Consider the following 25,464-nt stretch of genomic DNA (forward strand, 5'->3'; position numbering starts at 1 on the left):
TCGCCCGTCCTGCCTTCCACCATAAGAGACTCTTCACCTGTTACGAAACGGCCAGAGAAGCCACCGAAAACCGAATCCGAACCCTGAAGTCAGCACCTCAAACTGAGTGCCTGTGTGTATGTGTGTGCATGTGTGTGCCCTCCCCCTTAACAGATGTCATGTCAACCTATCAACCTTCATCAAATGTTTGGGGAGACTGCTCTCTTGCTGCTGCTTGCGCTCGAGTGCTTTGCAGCTGATGCAAATCAGACTACCTTCTTCCAGTTCCAGACAAACGGCTGTGTGTCTGTGTCTGTGTGTGTGTGTGTTTCCAGTTGTAGCAAGCAGATCATCAGTCAATTAAAGCGATCTGCCGAGATGGCGGCAAACTTCAGTGCAATGGGCATCGGCGAGAAGACTACAGTACGCGACATGATTAGTTCACTTCCGACACGTGCTACGAACTCGCGCGTCTCCGAGTAGGATCTCCGGAGCGGAAGCACCGTTTAAGTGTGTGTTTGGGTTGGCGAAGAATCGGTGAGTGTGGAACGGATGATTGGAAGGTTCTCTAGCGAACTCGCTGCAGCTGTACGGTGTGTTCAGTGTTCGGTTCAGTTCCATCTCTTCGGTTCGCTGATCCTAATAGAAATTAAAACCACCACGAAACGTCGGGGGTGATGGTGAAGTGAGGTGAAATATCAAACAGAAAAGGCAAAACAACAATTGCGACGACTGCGGAGGAGTGTGTTGGAGTGGTCGAAGGAGGGAAGGAGACCCGGTGTAGTCATCGCTACACGCAATCCTCAGGGCGGCTAGCGCAGACGTGGCGCTGCGTGCCAATCTCTAAACAACCATGAAATGATTATAAACCCCTGCCATCGGAACCCCGGAACCCCAGGACCAGGACAACCGCTCGGACGACGAGGGCGCGGGCGGCGACGGCGGCGGCGGCGGAGGCGCCGAAGAAGGTCGCCTTCGCAGCGCAGGGTACTGGTGCCCGAAGCTGGACACCAAAATGGCGCCCGGTGTGGCCAGAACCATGGCCCGGAGTACATCGATCGTGTTCGCGGTGCTGCTGCTTGTTGTATGGTGAGTGTAGAAGTCGGAAGACGTCCTCTTCAGGGCCTCTTCAGCGCTTAATGTCAGTCCAATATGTTACCAATATGCAGATGCCATCATCAGCTCGAATGATTCACTCAATCTCCAAATCCCATCCCGAAAAACGAAAATCAATTACACACCTTCACCTTGTGCGTCGGGGGGACTGTCAACTCGCAATCCCTTCTTTTTTAACGACCTGCAAAGGTGGTTCATAAAACAACAAACCTCCCATTCGTGTGGCGCATTGTGGCGTGATGCAAACGCGGACAAAGCCGGCCCGCTACGGCCATAAAACGTAAAGTCATGAAAATCCTAACCTTTCGGAAAAATATACCAACGATGAGGGGCCGGGAGGCTGATTGGGTCGGGAGGTGCGAGAAATGGGCTGATTATTTATTGAGACTTCATTCGGCGGGTTCGTGTTTGTTTTGTTTTCGAACTCAAAGCTGCTTTTTATCGCTTCTCATGGTTTTCCACAGTTCGTCTATGAGAGCAAGAAAATGCGAATGTTTCATTACAGACATTAATTGAATTTTGATATCGGATCCTAGCTGATTGCATTTATGTTATTTTACAATCATAGTGACAGTTTTGAATTTTCCTTCACATTAAAAAAAAGTTTATCTTTCACATGACCAGGTGATAATAATGAGTATTTTTCAATACGACTCACAAACCTATATAAAAGACTTTTGAAATTCTGAAATATATTCCTATTTTACTGATGTACTTTCTTTTTGTGGCAAATGGTATAAAAGCATGAACTTACAATAAATTTTTATCACTCTGTTTGATAATCTGAAGCCCTACATCAAGATTTTAAGTGTGTTGACGCTGCGTTTTTAAATGCGAAACACCATGTGTACCTATTTCCCTTCAATTTAACTCAAACACACTGAAATATAATCACGTTTGGTCAGATGTGCCATAAAATAGCTTTTTACGAGAATTACAAATGAATTACAAGAATTACAAAATGCATAGTTTCATTCACAATTCCACTTTTACGAACATAAAAGATATTATATTGTTCGATTATGTACATTGCGTACAACATTAATTCGACTAAAAACTCAAAGCCTATGCCTTGGCGTAGAACAAGCTGTTAACACTGAAGGTTTTCTAAATTTATTGTATTGGATCAAAAGACACAAATTTCTGGTTCGTAGGAGCGGTTTTTGGGGAATATTTAAGCCCACTTAAGTAGCTCTTAGTAATATCATAAACGTAACTACAACCAGTTTACATACTACGAAAAGAAATAGTGAAATATCAACTACCTTTTCGCAATAAAAAAAAACTTGAAGAATAAACCCTTAAATAAGTTTGTAAAAGAGCAACAAAATACCTCTAGAACGCACGGAAGAAGGATTAAACATCAATTTCCACCCTCATTTTGGACCCGTCATCCCAACATTCTTGCTTTTCCGACATTTTTCACTACCGAAGTGCTACTAAATGCAGCTGCAGCTGAAAAATCACCAACATTCGAGATGGCGTGCCGAAAAGGGAAAACTTTTAAAACAAACACAATTTCCACCTTGGTTGAGGTGGAGGTTTGAGGCTTGAGCTTACTTTTCCGCATCGCTGGGGAATGCAAATGCCTTACAATGCAAATCAATAGCTTTGTTTCGTTTGATTAGAATGGGTATCGATCTCCGGTCGGTCACGGTAAAGGCTACGATCCGGACGATTGGCGGCGAACTGACCTTGACGATGTTGGAGGAGGTGGAGGCTCACGGAAAACTCCCCGAGAAATCTACAAACCGTCCCCCAAAACAATGCCAACGAGCATCGAATGTGTCATGTTGCGGAAAGACGGCAAGCGGGAAATAACGGGAAGAGGATAGGACATCCTGTGTTTCGCGGGTCGGATCGAAATCGGTTTTGATGTTGCGATTATCAACCCATCGGACCATCGAGTGCGGGCTCTTATATGCTGATGGCGCGAAGCCTCGGGCTTCCACAACCGAAAGAAAACCACACCGCCTTGAGGGCTTCCGCTCGATTGGCCGATTTGATGTCCCGTGTCCAAAATTGCCCCCCTCGTTCCATCCATGTTCAACCCCCTCCGACACGGGTACGAGCCGACGTGATTAGTCTGAGTGCTTGGTGTTTGGCCGGAAAATTCGGCCACTTTAGCCGATGAGAGAGAGAGAGCAGAAGCCCAAGAGTGGTCGAAGTGGTAACGATTTGCGATGTCTCGAGTGATACAAGGACCCAGATAAGAAACCGGGCACCACGTCCAGACTTGGAGGAATGCTCCACTGCTGCTGCTTCCGTACACTGCACAATCCGCGGAATGGGTTGGTTGAGGTCATTGATTTTCTGTCAATTTTCGAACACTTCAAACGGAAGTAGGTGGGGCGGGGATCGGTTGGACGCCGGTTGTGGGTAGAAATTATGAACGCCGCTCGGAGCGAAGTGGGTGCGGCCTGATTCGGTGCAAATCGGTTCCAAGAAGCGACCCACCACCGAAGTGATCTAGCGGTTTCACGCCGAAGTGTTTTAGGCAAATTTATGACCCCGTTTCGGCGAAAGGCAGTTAACGGGGCGAGTTAGAAAAAGGAAACGAATAATTCATATCGACATTTTTGAAAGAGTGTAAATGGATCCTTTTTTCAGCTACAATCTTTTTATGATAAAAGAATTGCCTTTGGAAGTGATTTGAGGAAGAAGTAAAACAAAGAACGGTGAATAACTTGAGATGAAGATGACCAAGTGGATTGTAATGAATTTAAAAACCGATTAGACAGGAGATGATAAAGCATGTTGAGGCACAAGAATATAACAATTTGAACATTTTCACTTATGTAACGAGCATATTTTCACCTATATGACAGTTTTTTTATATTGTTTTTCAACCTACTAAATTTACTTAGTTTTAAAGTATTGTTTATGTCATAGTTGTAGAAAAATTAGTTTTTTTTGTTTACCTATCACTTTTGTTTGTTCTCTTTCTCAGTACCCGTTTTACATGAATATACTGTTCCGCCAATGCTATTGAACAGATTCGATAAATTCAGCCCCCGGGTTTCTTTTTTAAATTAAACCATGCATATTTTAAGAAAATTATAGATTCGGGATATTCTCCTCCTAAACAATAGAACCATTTTTAATCATACTTTACAGTGTAAAATTTACACACATGTTCGTTACACATGAGAATAGGTTTTTCATTATATTTCACACTTGGAGATTACATTCTATTGGGATTAATTACGATTTTTTATGTATATTGGTTTGTTTGTTTGTTCTAAACTGTCTGTCCAAGTAACTTTTTTTTCTTATAATACAACAAATAACAAATAACTTTATCCTGTCATAAGGACACAGAGTTTAATTTAAATTTGTGCATTCCGCATATTCGAGCTACTAAACACATTAGTGGGAAAGTAAAAGAATCCTAATTTTAGATCTGTGAGAGGTCCCATTTGAAAAACATGCGCCTGCCTAAAGAGAGGGTGTTAATAACCGATAAAACGCTGACGAGGACTTTAGCGCAAAACATCCTGCATAGAAGGAAGCTCGGCCATAGGCTCGGAGCAGGATGATGCTTGAGTGGTGTATGGAGAAACAAACATTTACTAATGCCCTTAACTCCCAATGCCGACGACGACGCATTCCATAAACAAACGGCTGGCAGTCACTCACTTCACGAGTAGGAAACGGAATAGGAATCCCCCACCGGAAGGCGGCCGGGAACGAATGTAACGGAAGAAAGTAACGTGTAACACTACTGCACTATTACGGAACACACGCACCAACACAGGTGGCGGAGGCAAAGGAGAATTAAATGTTCTCATTATAAATAATTCATGAGCATATATTCGGAGCGAGTTCCCTACCGTTGTTTTATTTTTTTTTTTGTGTCCATTCCCTTTTTTGTTTTGTTTCTCAACTTGCAAAGGGTGCAGCACTTCCCAAGACTCCTTATTTGAACCACTGAAGCGAAGGTGAACTATTTTTTGTTTGTACCTTTTGAGGTTAGGTCAGCCACCAGAAGTACCAGAAGCTCGTCCTAGTTCGCGCGCACATATGTGTGTGTGTGGGTTTAAGTGGTTGTGTTGAAAAGTTTGACGTTTTCTGCATGCGGTGGTGCCCGGCTATTGGATTATGTTAAATTCTTCAGTTCGCTTTGTTGTGGCCCAGAATGCCGGAAGTTCCCGGAAGTTCGTCCCGTGTTTTATTCGTGGGAGACGGGGACTGTGGAGAGCTCAGAGCTCAGAGTTCATTGACGAAGTAGGGTGGTGGGTGTGATTGTTTTTCCACATGTTTTCACAGCGGAACCATGACCTACCAGAATGCGTAGTTCGTCGCAGGAAGCATTCCCTTTCCGCTGCCGTTTTCGCCAACGCCGAGCCCAATAAATGGTGATATAAATATAAAACAACCCATTAAACGGACGCACGGGGTGGCAAAGGAGGAAAGGGAAATCGAAAGAAGGCGGAAAAGCTCTGTCTGATGTCGCCAGTGTTGCACTGAAGTCGGGCTGGCACTGCGGTTCTTTTGCAAGCCATCAAGCCATCGGATTCAATCAACCGGCGAGATTAAGTGCGTTTCTTGCGACCTCCGCACATCCGGTGGCCAAGAAAGCAGCAAGCACCTTCTATCCCACCGCCCGACCCATTATCCCACCGGTTGATCTATTTTAGGACATTTGCCAACGGCCGAACAATGGTCCTCTCCGGGTTTTATAGAGGAAGTTTTAGAGCTTCCAAATTTCCCTTCCTTTCCCTCTTGGCTGCATAATTCAAGTCACGGAGCGAAAGTCTTCGGCCACAAATTTGACTTTCGGTGCCAAATTTAACTCACCGGCGCCTTTTCGTCCATTCCAGCGGTCAATGTTATATTGGATTGCAATAATAAAAGGACGCAGATGACGAGAGAGAGAACGAGGAAGAAAAATAGACATGTTTTTTTTTCAAAACCTAACGGTGAAATATCCTTTCTGGCCATTTTTTTCGCAGTTGGTGTTGGAGTGTTTCTGCTTTCAAAAGCCGTTGTCTTATTTAAAAGCCGGTGAGAATGTTCACAAATAAAATAAAATAAAACCCCATGGAACTTGCCATTCCGTAGACATATGTTTTCCGTAGACATAGAAGAGCTCCTAACGCACTCAGAAAAAGGGACGTACGTTTTCTGGCACCCGTTAAGTTATTTATTTTTATTTTAGTTTTCGTATCACAGTGTGCAGAAAGGTGAGCCAAATGGTATTGTGACATATTTTTGGCAATCTGACCATCACTTGAAATTTGACGCTTCTTGGTATTGAATTAAAAAAAACTCAAGAGGTTTTTTATGCCCAAAAAAACAGGAAATTGTAGATTGAAACATGGGAAAATTTAAAAAAAAACAACAATGTTTAAAACGCTCTCGCCCGAGAGTTTCATACATGGTTCTGGTTTCACGCTGTTTAAGAACTAGAGAAAAGTACTAAGGAGGTGTTGGGAAAGATGTCGAAAACAACGTCGATGGTCTTCTATCAACCGGCCCGGATTTTTAACACGAAAACAAGCAATTAAGAAACGGATACAACCGTAGGAATAATCAAATCAGAGCATAATCCCCGTAAACTACCGTTCATAACGTGACAAAGGATGTATGTTTTCGCTGTTTTTTAACTTCTGTGTTTGTTAATTCTGTAAATTGTTAATGACGTTTTGGGGGACACGTGGGACCTTTACATCAATAAACGTAAATAAGTCAACACCCGAAACGGAATCAAGATACTTGCTTGGATATTCAACCAAGCATCGAAGGTGGATAATCATAGCAAAATAGCGGAGGTTGCAACACGATTGACATCCCTTTCGTTCCGGCGTGAAATCAAAAACAGTCCTCAAGAAGAGGTTTGTAACGCAATAGCTCACGAACAAAATGGTTCAACCTTTACCCTTACGAGGAAATACACGTCAATGTTGCGCCTCCACAAAACCCGTGCAAAAGTTATTTATGTCAACAGACCGTGGTTTGCTAGAATTATTCCAGATTAAAGAGTTTCCAAGAAGGAAACGTAAACTTTAAAAGTTTATTTTTTGCTAGCTTGCAGTGCATTCGAAGATAAACAGGGAACCAACAGCATTCCACCAAGTGGAAATTATTTTCAACTGCACCAAGCAAAAGCGATACCACTTTCGCTACGAGCCCCGTGGTGCTAATTTATGGCTTCAAGCCGAGTCATTTAGCCTCTCCGTTGCGCGTCTTGGAACGATCTACAACAAAACCGGTACAAGTTGGAAGGCTTATCTTCCGATACCAACCTCGAGTGCATGCAAAGGAAACATACATCATGTAGCCGTCCATCCGGGACGTTGTAGGATGAGTTTTCCTTCCATCTTACTCGATTCGCTCGAATTCCGATCGCCCGTTGTAGATTCGGGGCTGCAAATTACAAACTACAAAGAGCCGGTATATAAAAGACACAAGCGAACAAGACGTATTCCTTGCTGTGGAGCCGAATACGGCCTCACTTTTCGGTTGCTTTCTGCCGAAGGTCCCTTCCGAAGCAAGGGCAAGCATTGGGGAATGAGGTAAAGAAAAGAAAAAAAGGAAGCATAATTGTCGGCGGTTTTTCCTCGACGGGAAAAGAAGGATCATTTCCTGTGTTCGTGCACCGAAATGGTGGTGGTTTAAATGATTTTTCGGGGGACCAATTTACAGCACATTGCTGTGGGAACTGAGGAACTGATTGTTGAACGATTTTTAATGTGAGGGGTTTGTTTGGAAGGTTGTTTTCACTCAAGTCATGCAATAGCTGAGTTTAAATAATGTTCAGCTTTTTAAATTATAACATAACCTGTAGCATTGATTTAGACAAATAGACGATAATAAATAATGAAATAAAAAAAGTTGCTAAAAAGAATAAGTTCAACCAATGCGCAAACACTAACCCGTAACATACACATTCACATTATCACATAAACTAAACATGGTTAGCTGAAAACGTAATGGCGACTGCGAGTCAAATCATAAATTGCACGAAGACGACCCCGTAAAGAAAGTGATCCATAAAAGGCTACGGAAGACACAATGCCGAGGTCTCGTGCCGAGGGACAATTATTTTAAACTACCGCCCAACAACTTCCCCCCAGCATTCCCACACACCCATATGTGTCCGCGGTACTGGTTTGTGTGCTGGGCAAGGAAAAATAGCATCGCTGGCTGCCGGCAAAAGTTTCCCAACGACAAGCGCATTCCCGACCGGCGGCCTATAAACGATTCCGTGGCAGAAATTTGACGAAATTAAAGTCAACCCCAAACCTGACAGTCCGGTGACTGGCGGTGTAGTTTTGAGTTTTACTTCCCTAACGAAAAACCTCCCGGTCTTTCGGGCGAGCGAAAAACATAAAGCTCGCCGAAACAACAACAACAAAAAAAAATGAACCGATGCACGCGATCGATGGTTACCTCGGAGTTTTACTATCCAAAAGAAGTGGTAAGAGTCTCTATTTCTCTTGCTCGGTTCCCTTTCGGTTGTGTGATAATAAAGATGTTTTTTGGTGAAATCGTACACACGCTGCTGTCGTGAACGGTCGAAGTTTCACCTCTCAGGACGATCGCTGCGCTGCGCTAGGTGTTATTTATTGCGGCAGTGTGCAATTTAAACGAATACTAGGCGACCGAAAGTGGCAGGAAAGCGTCCATAAAGCGGCCACAATTATGGCAGCAATGAAAAGAAAAGGTAGATAAATAGAAAGGAAATTTGAAAAATTATGGTGAAATCTCAACGGTATATACCAGGAGTCGGCACACTATTTCCAAAAAAAGCCGGATGATTAAAAGAGAAACCAAAAGCGCAGGCCCGATACCTTAAACGATGATTTAATGATTTCAAAGTAAAACTATATCCTTTTGAATAGAGTATTAACTTTCTAAATAGTAAAAATGAAGCTAACATATTGGAGCTTATATGACTTTTTATGTAGGTTTGAAATTTTATCGTTGGAATGTTTAAACGTTTTCATACTTATTTACGTTGAATTTCGATTAATATATAATTTTTGGTTTATTATACTGTTCGTTGCTGTTTTTTGAAATTGTACATGAAGTTAATCCTATCCACAAATTATTCATAAAAATGTCATATCTAAAATAACTCAGCTTCGAAAATTCTTCAATATTGCAAGCCTTATTTTAGTTCGTAATGGGTAAAATAACTTTATTCCTTAAATGTAGCTATTTTGGATGCATACTAAACGAGTTGTGGCATAAGATCAATAATGCATATACGAAAGAAAAAGTCTAACAAAAAGTATAAGAGAAAACCACCTTGTAATGAACAACTCGTTCAACAATTTTAATCTCTATTTTGAGAAAAAAAAAAACAATTTGAGAAATTGAGATGGGTTTTTTTGTATGAAGCACTAAAATGTTATTACGGGTCGGATAAAATCAGCTGGCGGGCCGGACTTTGTCGACGCCTGGTATATACTAACTCCGTTGATGGTAATAACGTACATTTTGTGTAAAATGAATATTACAAAATTTATCTTATTTCCTTTCATTTCATTTGATTTTAACGAGAAAAAATAACATTACAGATTTCCAAAATGCTAGTTTACACACGAGTCGACAAGTGCAGATTGAATGCAACGATTGGCATTGACACATTGCGATTGCATAGCTTCAGGCGTTTCCTTCGTAATCGAAACGCATTGCGCTACATCGTTGTTGAAGCTTCCCGAATGCTAATTTGTAAAATAACTGCACAAAATCTAAGGCCCACACAATGTAGAGAAATCAAAACACTTCTCCCGATGTTCACAGAGTAGCTTAATTGCAACCGATTGCTTCCAACGAAGTACGACACATGCAACATAGCTTCCGGGCGTGGAATAATTATTCCGGAGACGATTCTGTGCGTATCGGGTGCACTTATCATGCCCAACTCATCTTGCCACTTGGCGTCGGTCTCGAGTGTTCCCTCCCTCCCCCCGATCCTTATACACACTTGCACACTCATGTGGCGTTGATGTGGGAAATACGGAAAAAACGGATCCATTTGTTATCGCCGCACATCAACGCTGGCGTTCTCGTGCCGGCGATCTGTTTCGCGCAAAAGTCGCGTGTCGCCTCGTGGTGGCGCATTCCCTAGCCTAAAACACATAAACTACACCGTTTTCCTATGTCTCTCTATGTCTATTTTGTTCTCTGCTCACCCTGCCTAGTTCCCCCGTGCAGATTAGTTCACCCCGGTTGCGTTCAGCTAGTTGACATTGGTTTGCAGTCGTTCGCGTCGTGCGTGGTAGGGTTTTTGCTCCCATATTTTATAGTTTAGGTTTATTGGCTAGTACTCGAATCGAACCGGGTTGCTCTTGACACTCCCTCTGCGCAAAATACACGCCACCATGGGACCCTGCCTTGCCTTTCGCAAATGCGCAAACGAAATGAAATAGATTTCTACATCTGATAATACAATTTATTTTGATTAAAACCATCACACAGCCCTTTTAACACTCGATGAGCATTGGTTAGGCCTGGGTCGGGCTAACAGTGTTTGCCTTGGCCGTGGCCGATCGCGTGCAGTTTGTTTACTGTACGACATGCTTGGAACGGAGGGGAATCATTTTTCCGAAAGCAATGTAAAATATCAAATTCTATTTAGATAAACTTGCACATAATTCTACAGATACTTACTATAACATATTTTTAGACCATTTTACCAAACATCTAGTTAAAAGCTTTGAGCAATTTTAATAAACTTAATCCACTTACATATCAGCGCCCTTCACAAATGTACTAATAAAAATTATAAATCTAATTGAAGCATAGTGAAATGGGAAAATAAATGCGATATTTCATTCCCCTCCAGCCTTTCTTGTGATACCCGTCGTTATCTAATCGATTCATCTCTGTTTGAATAACCTAAGCTTTAGCAAACCAACCTGTTCGACGGAAGGAAGGAAAATCCACAAAAAAAACTATTTCCCTGTTTACGATTCATCATCCATCCGGTTGGTCATCGCGGCGAAATTCACCAAACGCCAGTCATGACGACCTATTATAGTTGGATTTGAATATCCAGCCGTTTCCAATTTTTGCTTTAGTAGTTGTCCCTTCTCCGTCACCATTTTTACCGCCGATGGAGCGATTATGGTCATTTATGTACACCTTCCCGTGGGTAGTTCATTTGGGTTGTGTAGGGCCAAGCAATCGTTAGCAATGCTAATGTTTATTCATCACCATTGCATGTCTCCTGATTTTCTGCTGTACAAAACAGACTATGATCCTTTTTCCATCGGTTTCTAACAAATTGGTGTGTTTGAACTCGTTTTCTGCTCCAATAATCTTGCAGAGGAGATTCTAATGGAGCTTAAGTTGTACATCTTATTTAAATTATGTCATGAAAAATATTTATTGAAATTGCTTTTATAGAACCGCCTATCAAGTTTGCAATTGAGGTAAAGTGATGGATCGGTTTGTTAATCTATGTTATAAGTTGAACATTTTTTCTCACAAGCTGCTTTAACCGAACAATTATAGTTTGCCACTTTCCCAAACATCTACAAGTTTTTACTCAACGTTTCTATTTCGCAAAGGCTACATACGACTAGAAGCGTGCTCGATTCAACTCCACGTGGCTCACGCTGCGAAAATACGCAAACATGAACGTTTCATTGCCATGCTCCCGTATCATCGCTGTATATGCTAATTCATTTCCCATCGGAACATGACGCCGAAGCGCTTTCCCGCAGGGAACCGGGACGCAAAGGTACACACACCCTCCCGGTCGATCATGAGGCTATTTCCCTTAATCCTTCATCCTGACATGAGCTGTCAGTGGGACTTGAGCCGGATAAAAATGGAAGGCGTACCATCGGGTATCAGCAGTTCTCTAAAAATATCCACTCCCATAACCGCACCAACCGCACCCGAACCCCGATCGGGGGAAAACGCATGTGGACACAGAAATACATTTGATCAAACACTCCCTGCAAGCTTACTCCCCGGAGAGAGCGCCCTTACCACCGCTTCGACATAATAATAGATTAACGCCATTAGTAATGAAACTTCCTGCATTTCGTTATCCGATTGTGCTGCTTTTTCCCACCGATCGTTTCTCGCAGTGGATTTACTAACATCTGCTTGTTGGTTCTTCTCTGTTTTCCATTGCAGCATTCTGAAGGAGGTACTGGCGGCCAAAAATTATACGCTCAAACCACGAGTAGTACTGCCAGAAGACTATGTGAAAGGTAGGTAATTATACGATCAATGACGTTACGAGTTATATGTTTATGATCTTGAGACAGTTTTAAAATAGCGAACGTTTAAAACTATGATACCATTGTTAATGTTTGAATCTAATCAAAGCAGTGTGGCGATGCTTTTCTCTATAATGAATTGAATAATACAGTATACATTACATTATTCAAGAGCACATTTCATTTCCTAGAGTGCACCTTGCAGATCTTGTCACACTTTAAACATTTGCTTTTGTGCAGTTGGGAAGTGACGGGATCATGACCAGCATGAAGCGAAAAGCTCCATTCGCTAAGCAATGACTTGCCAAAGAAGTTGGTTTCGGTTTAGCTCTATAGTTCTAACATATCTTTGGTGTCATCGGTCGTACGGTTACAAGGAAGAGCTATTCCTTCCTGTCTGGAGTAGGACTTACCTGCACAGCGACGCTCCCGTGGCTCATTATCTGTTGAAACTACTGCAACCGATTTGTCGGCATGATGAAGTGTACCAGCTTAAGTTCTTGCGCCACGGGGAAGATCCGCAAGCAAACGACATCCTGGGTTCGGTGTTGACCGCGCTGCATGGGCCATCCTGTGCACGGCAGATCACAATGGAGGACGACGCACTGCAACAGTTCATGACATCCAAGAAGTACTTCATCATTTTCACCAACAATTCGCCGAATGTGAGTTTGTTTCTACCAGCATTCGAGCGCACTAAGTGAGACATTGTCTGTACCTCTCCAGGGTTTCCAGACGTTTCCTTCGTTCCTTGCCTCGAAGATCCATCGATTTGGAAGTGCCCGATTCGTCGTAGTTGTGCTGCTGTTATACCCGAACATTAATGCTTTTCAGATGTTTCGTTTCGAAAAGTATAACCAAGCGTTTAACATCTTCGTCCTGTTTTACGACCTTCGCGGCCACTTTGACTGTATCTCACTGGAGCCGTTCATTCCGGCTATTATTATGCATCAACCAGAGCGGGCCTCGTTCGGATCATTGGAGGAACTTTTCCGCAGGCAGTATCGAGATCTTCATGGTTACGAGCTTACCGTTTACTTCACTCGAGGTGATCAGCGATCCCGGGTGTTACCGACGAACCGATACGCGTACTTCATAGATATAATGGCGCGCCGGGTAAACGCCCGGTACCGTATCCACACAACAGATGTGCGCAGTTGGCGTCAGCACAACCAGATGGATTTTGGTATCGTCTATGACACATTCCAACCTCATCCAATCAAGCGAATTCCACTAAAGCAGTTCAGCTATCACTGCGTCCTTGTGCCACGGAGCGGTCGTGTGCCTTTCATTCGTCTGCTACTCGATCCGTTTCACTGGACGTTGTGGCTTGCCCTTCTCCTTACCTCGGCAGTGACAAGTATCCTTCTGTGGCGCTTAGGGTATTTCGAACATCGTCGTCCGACCCTGATGACAGTACACTTTGGCATCTTTCAGACGTTTATCAACGGTCCCGCACGATCCGTACTCGATACGGGCGCCGGAAACTGCCTGCTAACCGCGTACGTTTACGTCAGCTTAATCCTGCTCACCGTGTATCAGTCGGTTTTAACAGCACGTCTCGCGCAAACACAGTTCCTACCCGAGTTCCGTACTGTTGAAGAGGTCAACCGGTCCGGTATGCCAGTCCTCATCCAGGAGTACATCAAGCAGATAAGCCACATTCAGTTCCAGCGCGAGATCGACGTAAGTTCGCCCGACGCCAACCCGGGACAGTATGCTCAGGTCCTACCGTGTGACATCGCCGAACGTTGGAGTCGTACACGCTGGGATGCGGTACATCTCGTCCCGGAACGGCTTGCCCCGTTTCAGGATACGTTCGTTCTGTTCTACTATTCGCCGTTCGACGAAATGCTCGACTTCCACTGGACGGCATTCATCGAGGGTGACCTCTTCCGGTACTGGAACGTGCGACACTCGTTCTACCGGGAGGAGGATGTTGCGGGACCTGGCCCCAAGCCAGTCTCACAAGAAGACGAGGCACGCACCTTCACTCTGCATGATCTGCTGATCTGTTGGGGAATTCTGGCGGTCGGCTTGGTTCTATCTACCGTTTCCTTTTGCATCGAACTCTTATCAACGAAGCGAAGGTTTTGCTTCGACAATCCACTTCCTTTGATTTCCACCAAAAACTGGAAAGTACTTCATCGCTTGCTGCGGTATGTAAAAACAAAACAAAAAGCAACACGGTGTAGAAAATAAACAAAACACGGATGTGCGTGGCGCCTAAATGTATGCAATCGTAGAATTTTTAAAAGGTTGTATAAAACTACCCAACTGAAAAATTTTGCGCTTCAAATAATTAAAATTAAATTATTCTATCATAATTTTACTAGAATAAAATAGAAAAGTACCTTTTCCCCTATTAAATGCCATGTTTTTAGTAACAAGCATCCATTGTCCATGAAATTAGCAAGAAATACACCTTTTTCACAAATTTGCTCGCAAAATGATCGAAGGATTAAACGCTTTTGTACCGATTCGCCTTTTTGGCGCAAACATGTCCATCTCGTCTAAGGCGATTATCCTTACGGGCGGTGAAATACATTTTCATAATCAAACACTCCGAAACCACAAGGCTCGACCGATTTTCCCCACCCTAACCTTGGGTAGTTGACCTCCGCGTCGACAAATAAGCTGGCGAATGGAGGAAACACCCTTTTCCTCCATTCTGGAAAATAAACCTACAAGGGTGAACTTTCCAACAGACACCTACAATCCACCGACCGGACAGCAGTTACACCAACAGCGCAATAATCCATTCGTCTGCATTGCATCATTTATTAATCAAACGTCCTAGGAATGTTGGGTGAGAGGGCACCTGACTCATTTTGGTGGGAAATTTTGCCAAGTCCTTCGCCAAGCGCCTGAACAATACTTACACCACACGAAAAGCTACCGGTGCTGCGGTGGAGTTGTTTCATCTCTGAGGGAAAACCCCCGAATGACCCCGCGGTAGGTAAAAGCATCGCGTGTTGGAAGAAAACTCCTTTTTATGGCGCGGATTTCCCCATCGAACAGCAAATAAATGCGGCATGTATGATGGGAAATATCAACCATTAGTTCGGTGTTGCTGTAAAATAACAAAACCAAAAATGCTTATAATAGAATAATAAAAGCATTATTCTATAATTAAATAATTAAAGGACAGAAAAAAGACTTTGATTATATGGTTTATTTCTGCCATTTCATACTTTATTCGGTTTGACAATAGATATTTTATAGACTTATAATTATATCTTCAAATACAAGAAGAATTGTATTCAAACTCCAACAGTCCTAAATCAATTAAATAATTGGATACGAACATTTGGAATCGCTATACAGACCAAAAGCTTCAATCACCAAATAAATAAAATCGTAAATTGATCCAAATGCTACCCGTCAAATTAGCTGACAATTAGTTAAACAACACGGCTGATGGGCCTGATAAAAAATGCAACAAGCGCAAAAAGCATATATCGACAACACGAAAAAACTATTGGCGTCCGATGTTGCGTCCAAAACGGACAATGACTGACGTTGCAGCTATAAAAAACTAAAAAAAAAAACAATCGCGTGCTGACGAAGTGAGAGTCCGCGGCTTCAAAATAGTAGCTCTTCAAAAGGTCCGACGGAAGGGAGTCCGAAGCGTCTGCTCCGCGGATCAACGACAGGATATTAAGGCTGAGGATACGTGGTCGTTTCTTCAACCTGAGCATTATAAATGTGCACCTTGGGAGCAGTGATAAAGACAAGGACGCTCTCTTTACGCAGCTCGTGAGGAAGTACTACCGCTACCCACAACATGATGTAAAGATCGTCATCGGAGACCTCCGGCTCATAAACTTCGCATCCCCGAGGCACCTACTTCCAGCACAAACCTCGTTTCAGCTACACCTGGAGATCACCACAATAGACATATTCCCAAATAGACTACGTTCTTATAAACGGAAGGCACTTCTCGGACATCATCGACGTACAAACCAACAGGGGCGCAAACGTCGGCTTGGACCACTTCCTAGTTATGGTGAAGCTACGACAGAATCTCTTCCCTGTCAACACACTGCGTCACCGGCCAACCCCACGACTAAACAACACGACCGGCACAATGTCCCACGATGACCACTGGCGTATGGCGGAACGAGAAATCATCAGCAGCACAGCTGAGCAGACAATAGGCCAAGCATCGCGCAAACAAAGTAGTTCGATGACGAGTTCAGACGGGCACTATACAAGAAGAATGCAGAGCGAGACCCGTCAGAACGTGGAACACTACAGACGACTAAGGACTGAGGACTGAAGTTTACACCAAATGTCGCAATGTGTCAATACGAGGAGGGCATTGAAAGGTGGAAGTACTACTTCGACGGGCACCTGAACGGAGCAGAACTAGGGGAGTCCAGCAGCAGCGCAGCCAGAATCAAGCAACACATTAGCCAGGAGGTAGCTGATGATGTGCTCCAACTGTCCTTGAACAAAGTCACGGGTGCCACAAGCAGCTGTAACAGAAAAAAGCAGCTGACAGCGATGGGCTGGTGGCAGAACTATTCAGGATGGCGTTGGTAGAGCTTGCAGTCAGCATGAACCAATTAATCGTAAAAATTAGGGAGCAGGAAAGGATACCGGAGGACTGAACGCTGGGTGTCATCCACCTTGTGTATAAGAAGGGTGACAACTGTCGAGCCATCACAGACCTCAATGCTGCCTGCAAAGCCCTATCCCAAATACTTTTATGCACATTCGCGCACCTTGATACAGATTTTGTCGGAAGAGACCAAGCTTGGTTTGTCGGAAGATACCAATCTGCATAAGTATCGAGAGCACCAGATTCCAACCCACGACCAGAATAGAATAAGAGTATGCGTGCTAGGTTATTGATTTGATAACATTAAAAAAATTGGAAAAGTAGATTGTTAGCTAAACTCTACTGGATTATATTCAACCAACATCGAATATTCGTACTGCACATTATTCTACCGATATTATCATTCTTTGGAACGGAATATGAAAAATACTCAGACAGTCTGGATTCATTTCATAATGGAATAAAATGTAGAAATAAAAATGTGACTGAGATTTCATTGTCCTCCTTCGTTTCGGCCTTTATTATCCTGTTTACTCCCCTAGTTACACAAATTTTTGGCAACCTGACAATGAAACCATTTGCAGCAATTACTGTTTGCAATTGCGCGATTGTTTTGGGAAATGGTTCGTGTTTGAACATTGAAAAAAAATAGGTTATGTTTCGCACCTCTTTGTGTAAACAGCAAACAAGAGAGATTTTAAGAAAATCGTCTGACAATGATAATGACAACCGAAAAAAAGATTCATTATGACAATAGAAAAGTAGTTGGAAATTGTTTTGATCAAATAAATAATAGTTCCTTTCTTGAGCGTTTCCACGTGAACGTGAAATAAAATTGGAACATTACCAGTCTAATTAGGCTCATTAAAATGAAGTTTCACACTTCGTTTCACCTTTCGATCGGGTTCTTTCCTTTTTTACCTTCTTTCTTTATTCCATCGGCACACGGAAATGGTTTACGATTTCGGAAGTGCAACTGCAATTGCAACGCAGTGAAACACGTCGGGCCGGATCTAAATAATGGGCCGCCCGGATTTACCACCCTCCTGTTTGCCTATTTCAAAGCTTTCCACCGGGCGATCGGTAATAAGTTTTCAAGGCCTGCCTATGTTTTAGCTTTCTTTTGAATTCCACTTCTATGCCGGCATCCGAACGGCGCAGCCTTCGAAGTGTGCTTCTTGTGATGCAAATTTCGTGCCAGCAACCGTAAATAACCGGCCCGCCGGTTGTTAGCTGGTGGACCGTTGCGTTGCGACCCTTCCGGAACCGGAAGCGTTCGCGGAAACGAAACCAACAGCAACAAAATCAACCCAGACGCATTCCGGTACGCACGGTCCGGTGCCTATTTTTAGCTTGTACTAACCAGTTCATCTACAATAAACCGGAACGGGGTCGAAAAGAATGGCAGAATCTTGCACCGTTTTTAATGGGCCCGTAAATGGGCTACGGCATTCGTTTTCGCATCGCATTTTCATACATATCAAAGTACATGCCAATTAATTGCCCATCGTCTTATTCACCGTCTCTACTCGTTTCCATTGTTTCCCCCTATCGTTTCAGAGGTTCGGCCACCGTCGGAAAAGGGCAGCCCGGTCGTGGTAGAGTTCAGTATATTCGTGGTAGATATCAATTCCATAAATGTCGAGGATATGGACTTTAGGTATCGAAAGCAGCTAAGCAAACAATGACAAAACAAATGGAAAATAAATCAACCTTACATACATTCAGCAAACACACACACACACACATTACAATCATAAAATATACACCCATTTTAAAATTCGTGCAGTTAATCATCAAATGCACCTTTATAATTTCATGCTTTGCTCTCGTTTTTCACCTTACGAAAATAACGTATAATGTTCGTAAATCTAACAAAAAAGTTTTGTCAAAACGTCGTAGGAAAGTCTATAAAAAAAAAGCATGGAGACGCCTGGTTGTTCATTAAAATCGATTTCTACAGAGTTGACGATGGGGACGCATGGTATTTCCTATAAAAATCTATTTTGTTCACATGGGAATGAATTTAGTTTTTAAAGAAGGAATAAGATTGAAAACAAAAGTTTATTGATTTTCAAAGCTTTTTCCTATTGACTATGCTATTATGGAGGCGCCTGGTTATTTCTATAAAAGCGTAGAAATAACAGTTTAATTAAACCTGTTTAAAGTTAAAAGCATAAATATATTGCCAAGGTATGAATAATTTTTAAGCCACTTTAGGCCAATAAAAAATAAAAAGAACACTCCATACCTCCATGGTAAAAACATTATCTTTTCCGCTTATTGCATACCTTTAGCAGCAGTGACCATGGAGAATAAAATGCACATTTATTTTGTTTGTCTTTTTTATCTTTCAATGTGCACCCACATCGCCGGTCGACAGTCATCGATGCAGTTTGCGTTTTGTACCCAACCCCGGGCGAACCCAACACCTCCCCCGGGTCGGTTTCAGACAGGTTGTTAGATGGTGGCACCAAAATGGCGCACCACAATTCGGGTACCCTCAACCCGAATGTCCTTCAATTAGACGCCCTCGAGGCAGGAGGAGTATTTGTTCGTTTGTCGTCATCGTTTTTGGTGTTCGATTTCGATTGTCACTGCTACCGAACAACCACGGTTGGAGGGGGAAGTGGGAAAGGTTTGGGAGGAAGAGCGATATGAGGGAAATCAAATAATGGTACGAACGAAAGAGATAGCGCATGCTGCAATCAAATCCATCTAAGCTTTGCCTGCTTTGATCTACACTGATTTTCCGTTTGACATCAGCTCATACGAAAACGCGCTTAGATTACAACTCACGCTTAAGTGTCATTTACACGATCATTACTCACACAAGCGTATACTATACGGTATGCAAATGTTCCTTGCCGCTTGAAATCCTAGCTTTAGGTGCATTTGTCATATACTAAGCGATCAGCTACCATCTCTTTCCGATTAAAGTGCTTTCCACCATCTTGAAACACTCAATCACACTACCGGCACAACCAAAAACAAAACCGAACACCTCTACCACCCCCATACAGGATGAATAAATAATCGATTAATAATGCAACTTTTCTTTCTACTTCTTCCTCTGCCCCGCTTTTCTTCCCACCACCGCAAATCGACGGCTTCCGTCAAAACCGGCAATCGAAATTGATGAAAATAAACACAAATCAACTTTGAAATAAACAACAACACAACTGCAACTGCAACCTCCACCACCATCACCATCAACCCCCTCGGGCGCCGCATATCCACAGAGTAGATATGTTCGTGCACCAGAAGTGGGTCGAGTCGCGGCTGGATCTGCACGACGACATTTTCGAGGACGGCGACGACCACGTGATACTTCCGCCGGAGTTTTTCGATAACCTATGGCAACCGGATCCGTACTTTCTCAACTCGAAGATTTCAGGTAAATGCAGGTGAACCGCAGATGAGCCGATAATACGCGCTACCTTCTTTCATACCGATGTTCGAAACCGGCTTTCTAACCTCACTTCTGTTACCGGCATGCTGCCGCCGGTTGTCCAACGTTTTGTCTGTGTTGTATATTCGTATCGTTCTCTTCTTTGTTGGTGTTTTTTAAATTGTGCATTTTGTTATCGTTCTTGACGTTTTCTCTTGTCAGCGATCAATGTAATTGAATTTTTATGTGCTTATGCTTTTTCTGTGTGTAGTTATTAATTCAGCAAAATGCCGCCATTTCATTCCAACTTTTATTTGTTTATCGCGTATGAAAATACTCCTAAAGGACCCATATGAAACGAAAAAATACTGAGTTTGTTATAAGCATTTCCATATAATTTCAATGGTTCCTGTAAGTGTAGAAAAAAGAATATAGTTCATTTCAGCAACTAGTTATCGAAAATTTAATGGAAATCACCCACAGACGGTGGAAAATGGGTCCATCCCGATTCGTGGCTCCATTATTGCTTTACGCTCGTTACAATCGCGATTGATTTCGACCTTCCTTCCTGCGCTTTACGTTCCGTCGGGTTGACGGGGTGGGAAAGGGAGAGGGGGAGGGTACAGCTCTTTTCTCGCGCGGCATGTTTAGTGTAAATACCCCCTGACCTTGCCTATCATTGGAGTTAGTGGCCCGGAGTTGGCATGCCAGATGTGCGCAGCCTTCATCCGTGCTGCACCGAAACATCCTTGAGCAGGGCCATTTTCACTGACCTTGTGTCCCGGTAGGACCCCAGAAACTTCACCCCACTCCCCCCATGTTATCGCGTAATGGCTGCTTACCTTTAATGGCCATGTTCCCGCAATCGTTCCTCGGGACGAAACTTCCGGTAGCACGTGCTTCCGTGCGAAAAGTTGAACACTGAATAGACCGGATGGAAACCGCGCCACAAGTCTTCAATTTCTCATGACTCCTTCGTGTGTGTGTGTGTATATGTGTGTTTGGGGGGGTTAGGCAAACGGTCGATAGAGGTCGATGAAATACCCCCGATAACCTTTCGGTGCAACTCGACAGGTTTCTCAGGTCTTTTCCACCATCTTCCCTCAGGTAAGAAAGTATATGATCGTACCATGACATTATGGAAAGAGGTGAGGATAGTTACCCCAACGATAAAGCAAGTTCTGGGTCAAAGGACGAAGCTCTCTGAATATCTTCCCCTTCGGTACAGCGATATTGCCACGGACCAGTATTAAGTGATGTTCTGTTATCGCTTCTACTGCTTACATGTAACTCCAGCCTCCAGGCATAACCCTCGTGAACACCTTTTCGAACTGCAACAATAAAAGCAACAGCAAGAGCAAGCCATTAGAAAGAACTATTTCCAAGCCTATTTCCAGCACCTTCATCGCGACGCTTCAGGGAAGACACAAGGACCCAACGAAACGGAACTTCCTCCCGTGTTCCGATCAAAACTTTCGTTACTCAAACCACATTTTTAGCAAGCCCTAGCAGCAGACACAAGTGCACACGTTATCTTTCCTTTCGCTCCCGCTGTCTTTCTCTATTGTTTCGTCCTTTCCCTCACTACACGAACACAAAACACACCGGTACACCGAAATCCCAGCACCGTCCCCCCAAACAGCTCCCCAAGTGCTGTGGGAAAGGAAACAATAGTAACCGAGTCACACACACACACATACACCAAACACACACTAAAACTAGTCGATTGAATTCTGAACGCTCATCACCGCCATACCTCATTGCAGGTCAAACATTTATTAATGAAGGTATGAATAGGGTGTTGTGTGGCAAGCTCAGTTGCATGAGATCCATGCGGCAACAAGGTGAGTGCGATGGTTTCGAGGGGCGAGTGTAGGCCGAAGCCGAAAGTCGGAAGCCTCACACAAGAACAACCACTAGCGCATCCTCGAGTGTCATGTCACACTCATATATATCCATACTAGCAACAACAACACCACAATGATCTCCACTAACATTATTAGTACACCCATCGCTACCCCCCCTTCCCGCCAGTTGCATAAGGAACAGGATTGTAAAGATGTCTTGCCGGTGTAATCATCACAGCCTCAACCAAAATCCCTCCACCAGAAACCACAATCACACATCAACAAGCAGTGACATCCTTCATCGATTTCCTTCACTTCATGTACCTTTTTGCTATTCTGTTGCTGCGTTTTGCTGTTTTAAAAGGTATTCTGCTGTTGTGCCGTTGCTGGTCTTAATAGCCGCTTCAATGACCACCCCGTACCCACAAAACACACGCACACTTCGGGACCCACACCGACTTTGCCAAGGCGCACCGCATAGATTTGCTGTTCGTTTGCTGCATTCTCTCAACGAAACGCGTAACGATACTTTCTGTTGGTTTCAATGTGCTGCTTGCGTGAACTGTTAATTGCTTCGTTTTATAAGTTAGTAGTTGTTACGAGGTTTACTAAACGGTTCCCTTCGGGTATACTATCTATGCAGAACAAGTAAGCAAAAATGTGTGGGATATTTTCTCAAGTGAAAGTACTCGGACAAACAACGGTCAATAGAAAGTGGTCCATGCATTAATAATAAATTGAACATGTGATTTGAAAATGCGTTTACGAACAGAGTACACAATAGACTATTGTATACAATATTTATGAAATCGAATAGTAACTGAAAAAGTATCTAAAATCAATTTCAGTAGTAACGGAATCGAATTCTTATTCGAATCGAAAGTGACAAAAATAGGAATACGAAAAAAAATCATCAAACAATTATTGTTTTTTTTTTTAATGTGGATTGATTTTACCAAAATAGGTGAGTGGAATGAAAGTACTCGGACCAACAATTGTCTTTACAAAGTTGCCATAAATTAGTACTAAATAGGACAATGGATTTAAAGATGTTTTACGAACAGATTACATAACAGAGCTTATTTATAGCCAGAACCTTTCAGTGGAAAAAAGACTATGAAGAATTATTTTTTAAATGGAATGGAAAAAAATGGAATTTAAAATCAATTTCAATAGTAACCGAATCGAATTGTAGCTACCGGGAAAGACGACCTAAAACGAGTATAAAAATACTAATATGAATAATTATAAAAGTAATAATATGAATAATTTTGTTAAAAAAATTAATAGATTTTTCGCATGGGAATGAATTTACGTGAAAAATAGGTGGGTGAAGTGTCGTCCAGAGTTATTTTATGTTTGCAAATTGCATAGTTTACGATCTTTGCGCAGAATGTTATGCCACGAGTCTCAAAAATGGTATAAGAATGTCGGGTTTTCTTCTTACTTGAGCACATCCTAAGCACCATTAATCGATGAGATTGTCGTTATATCATCGGTTTAGCTTTGTAACGAGTACGCAATCAAGAAGCGTCACAATGGTTAAGCGATAAATGTGTCCATATCACCGATGACTGCTATAATGGATGTTCAAGCGATATTTGTTTTGTTTTGCGTTTTGCTCTATTATTTCTTTTTGTTCTGTACATTCTCTCAACCCTTGTGTCAAACCCCAAAAATGGATCATTTCATTAACCACCCAAGTCGCGCAAGCAAAGCCAAACTGCGCCAACATTCCTAATGTACCTCTCCCGACTACTCATGCTCGTTACATGCTCCGGTCCATCCCGGTGGTTGGTGGGCACTATTCGTTCGTTGCAGAAATCGCCACCCTCACGCATAAGTTCTCCTCGGTGACGCTGTACAAAAACTCCACCGTCCGGTACGCGTGCATGATGCACGCCATCATCGCCTGCCAGATGGAGTTCCAGCTCTACCCGATGGACATCCAGATCTGCCCGATCTACATCGAGAGCTTCTCCTACCACAACCAGAAGATCCGGCTCAAGTGGGCGGACAACGGTGTGACGATCAACCCCGAGCTGAAGCTGCTCCAGTACAACCTCGGCCGGCCGCTCCAGCTGGAGGAAACGGATGGCTACATGCCGGAGAAGTATGGTAAGCAGTTTGCTTGCGTTCCGCGATCCACTTGGTATCTTTGTCTCTAGCGTTTTGCCCCCTTTTTATAAAGGTAATTTTTCCCGGTTGGCTGTGTACTTCCGGTTCGAGCGACAGATAGGGCACCATCTCATACAAACGTTCGCACCGTCCTCGCTCGTGGTGATGCTGTCCTGGTTTAGCTTCTGGCTCGGGCTGGACGCGATCCCGGGACGCGTCACGCTGCTCGTAACGTGCATGCTGACGCTCGTAACGATGTTCACCGGGATGCGGGCGGACATTCCACCGGTGGCGTATGTCAAGGTGAAGTTACCCCATTTTTGGTCAGGAAATCAATAAACCCATGCTCACGCACCTTCTTTACCCCGACAGGCCCTCGACCTATGGATGGCCGGCTGCATGCTGTTCGTGTTCTCGGCCCTCGGCGAGTTCGTGGTCGTGAAGGTGCTCGACGTGCAGTACCAGTACCAGGTGAACAAGGTGCCGAAGGTACTGCCGATGCGCATCAGTGCGATGGAGAAGGGACAGAGCATCGGCACGGTCGCGAACTGGGAAGGTGGAACGGTAAGCGTGCGGCCCCGGAAACCGACCCAGACGCCCACCACACCCGGGCAGGTTTCGCTACAGGGGAACGGTGGTCCACAGCCTCCACTTCCTCCTGCCAAGCAGCCGACGCGCCGGCAGAGCATCCTATCCGTAGCCTGGACCGACACCGACACCGGCATCGAGAAGATCATGTGGCGCGAAATCGACAAGATGTCGCGCATCGTCTTTCCCGGCCTGTTTCTCGTCTTCGTCGTGCTCTACTGGCCGATACTAATCTTCAAGACCTCCTAATGCTGCGAGCCCGGCATCAGCATCATTACCACCATCATCATTATGATCATCATCAACGGCATGGTAACCGTCGGCATCGCTTTCCGGTACCGCTAGAGCTGGAACGACATGAACAAAGTGTCCAAAAATCCACCCACATAAGCCACTTACGCCACTTAACGCACGCAAGCCCTTTCCGCCTTTCGCTGGAAGTAACGCCGTTAAGGACGGGCCAAGTTTACCCAACATTCCCACCAGCAACGGCGCACGGAACGGCTCAGGAGTGCTTCAATAATAAAACTAAACCAATATTCTAAACTTTGCACAAAGGAAATCGAGAAGAGCAGAACAAACGACACCGGTTTCCTCGGTTTATAAAGAACGAGCAACAACAAGTTATATACATAAGGCAACCAGAGATAACAGAGAACAGCGTAAACC

General features: G+C 43.6%; 1 protein-coding gene across 1 annotated transcript; it reads left to right on the plus strand.

The window, feature by feature from the left end:
- Positions 1-357: 357 nt before the first annotated feature.
- LOC131285518 (glycine receptor subunit alpha-4) lies at positions 358-25,044 on the plus strand. The gene is made up of 9 exons (XM_058314376.1): positions 358-402; positions 878-1,068; positions 12,199-12,275; positions 18,412-18,511; positions 20,094-20,248; positions 22,009-22,086; positions 23,911-24,207; positions 24,281-24,510; positions 24,580-25,044. Exons 1-9 carry the CDS (start codon positions 358-360, stop codon positions 25,042-25,044), a joined length of 1,638 nt encoding a protein of 545 aa, XP_058170359.1.
- The last annotated feature ends 420 nt before the right edge of the window (positions 25,045-25,464 follow it).

The sequence above is a fragment of the Anopheles ziemanni genome, chromosome 3 (assembly GCF_943734765.1).
Source record: "Anopheles ziemanni chromosome 3, idAnoZiCoDA_A2_x.2, whole genome shotgun sequence".
In the NCBI taxonomy this organism is placed as follows: domain Eukaryota; kingdom Metazoa; phylum Arthropoda; class Insecta; order Diptera; family Culicidae; genus Anopheles; species Anopheles ziemanni.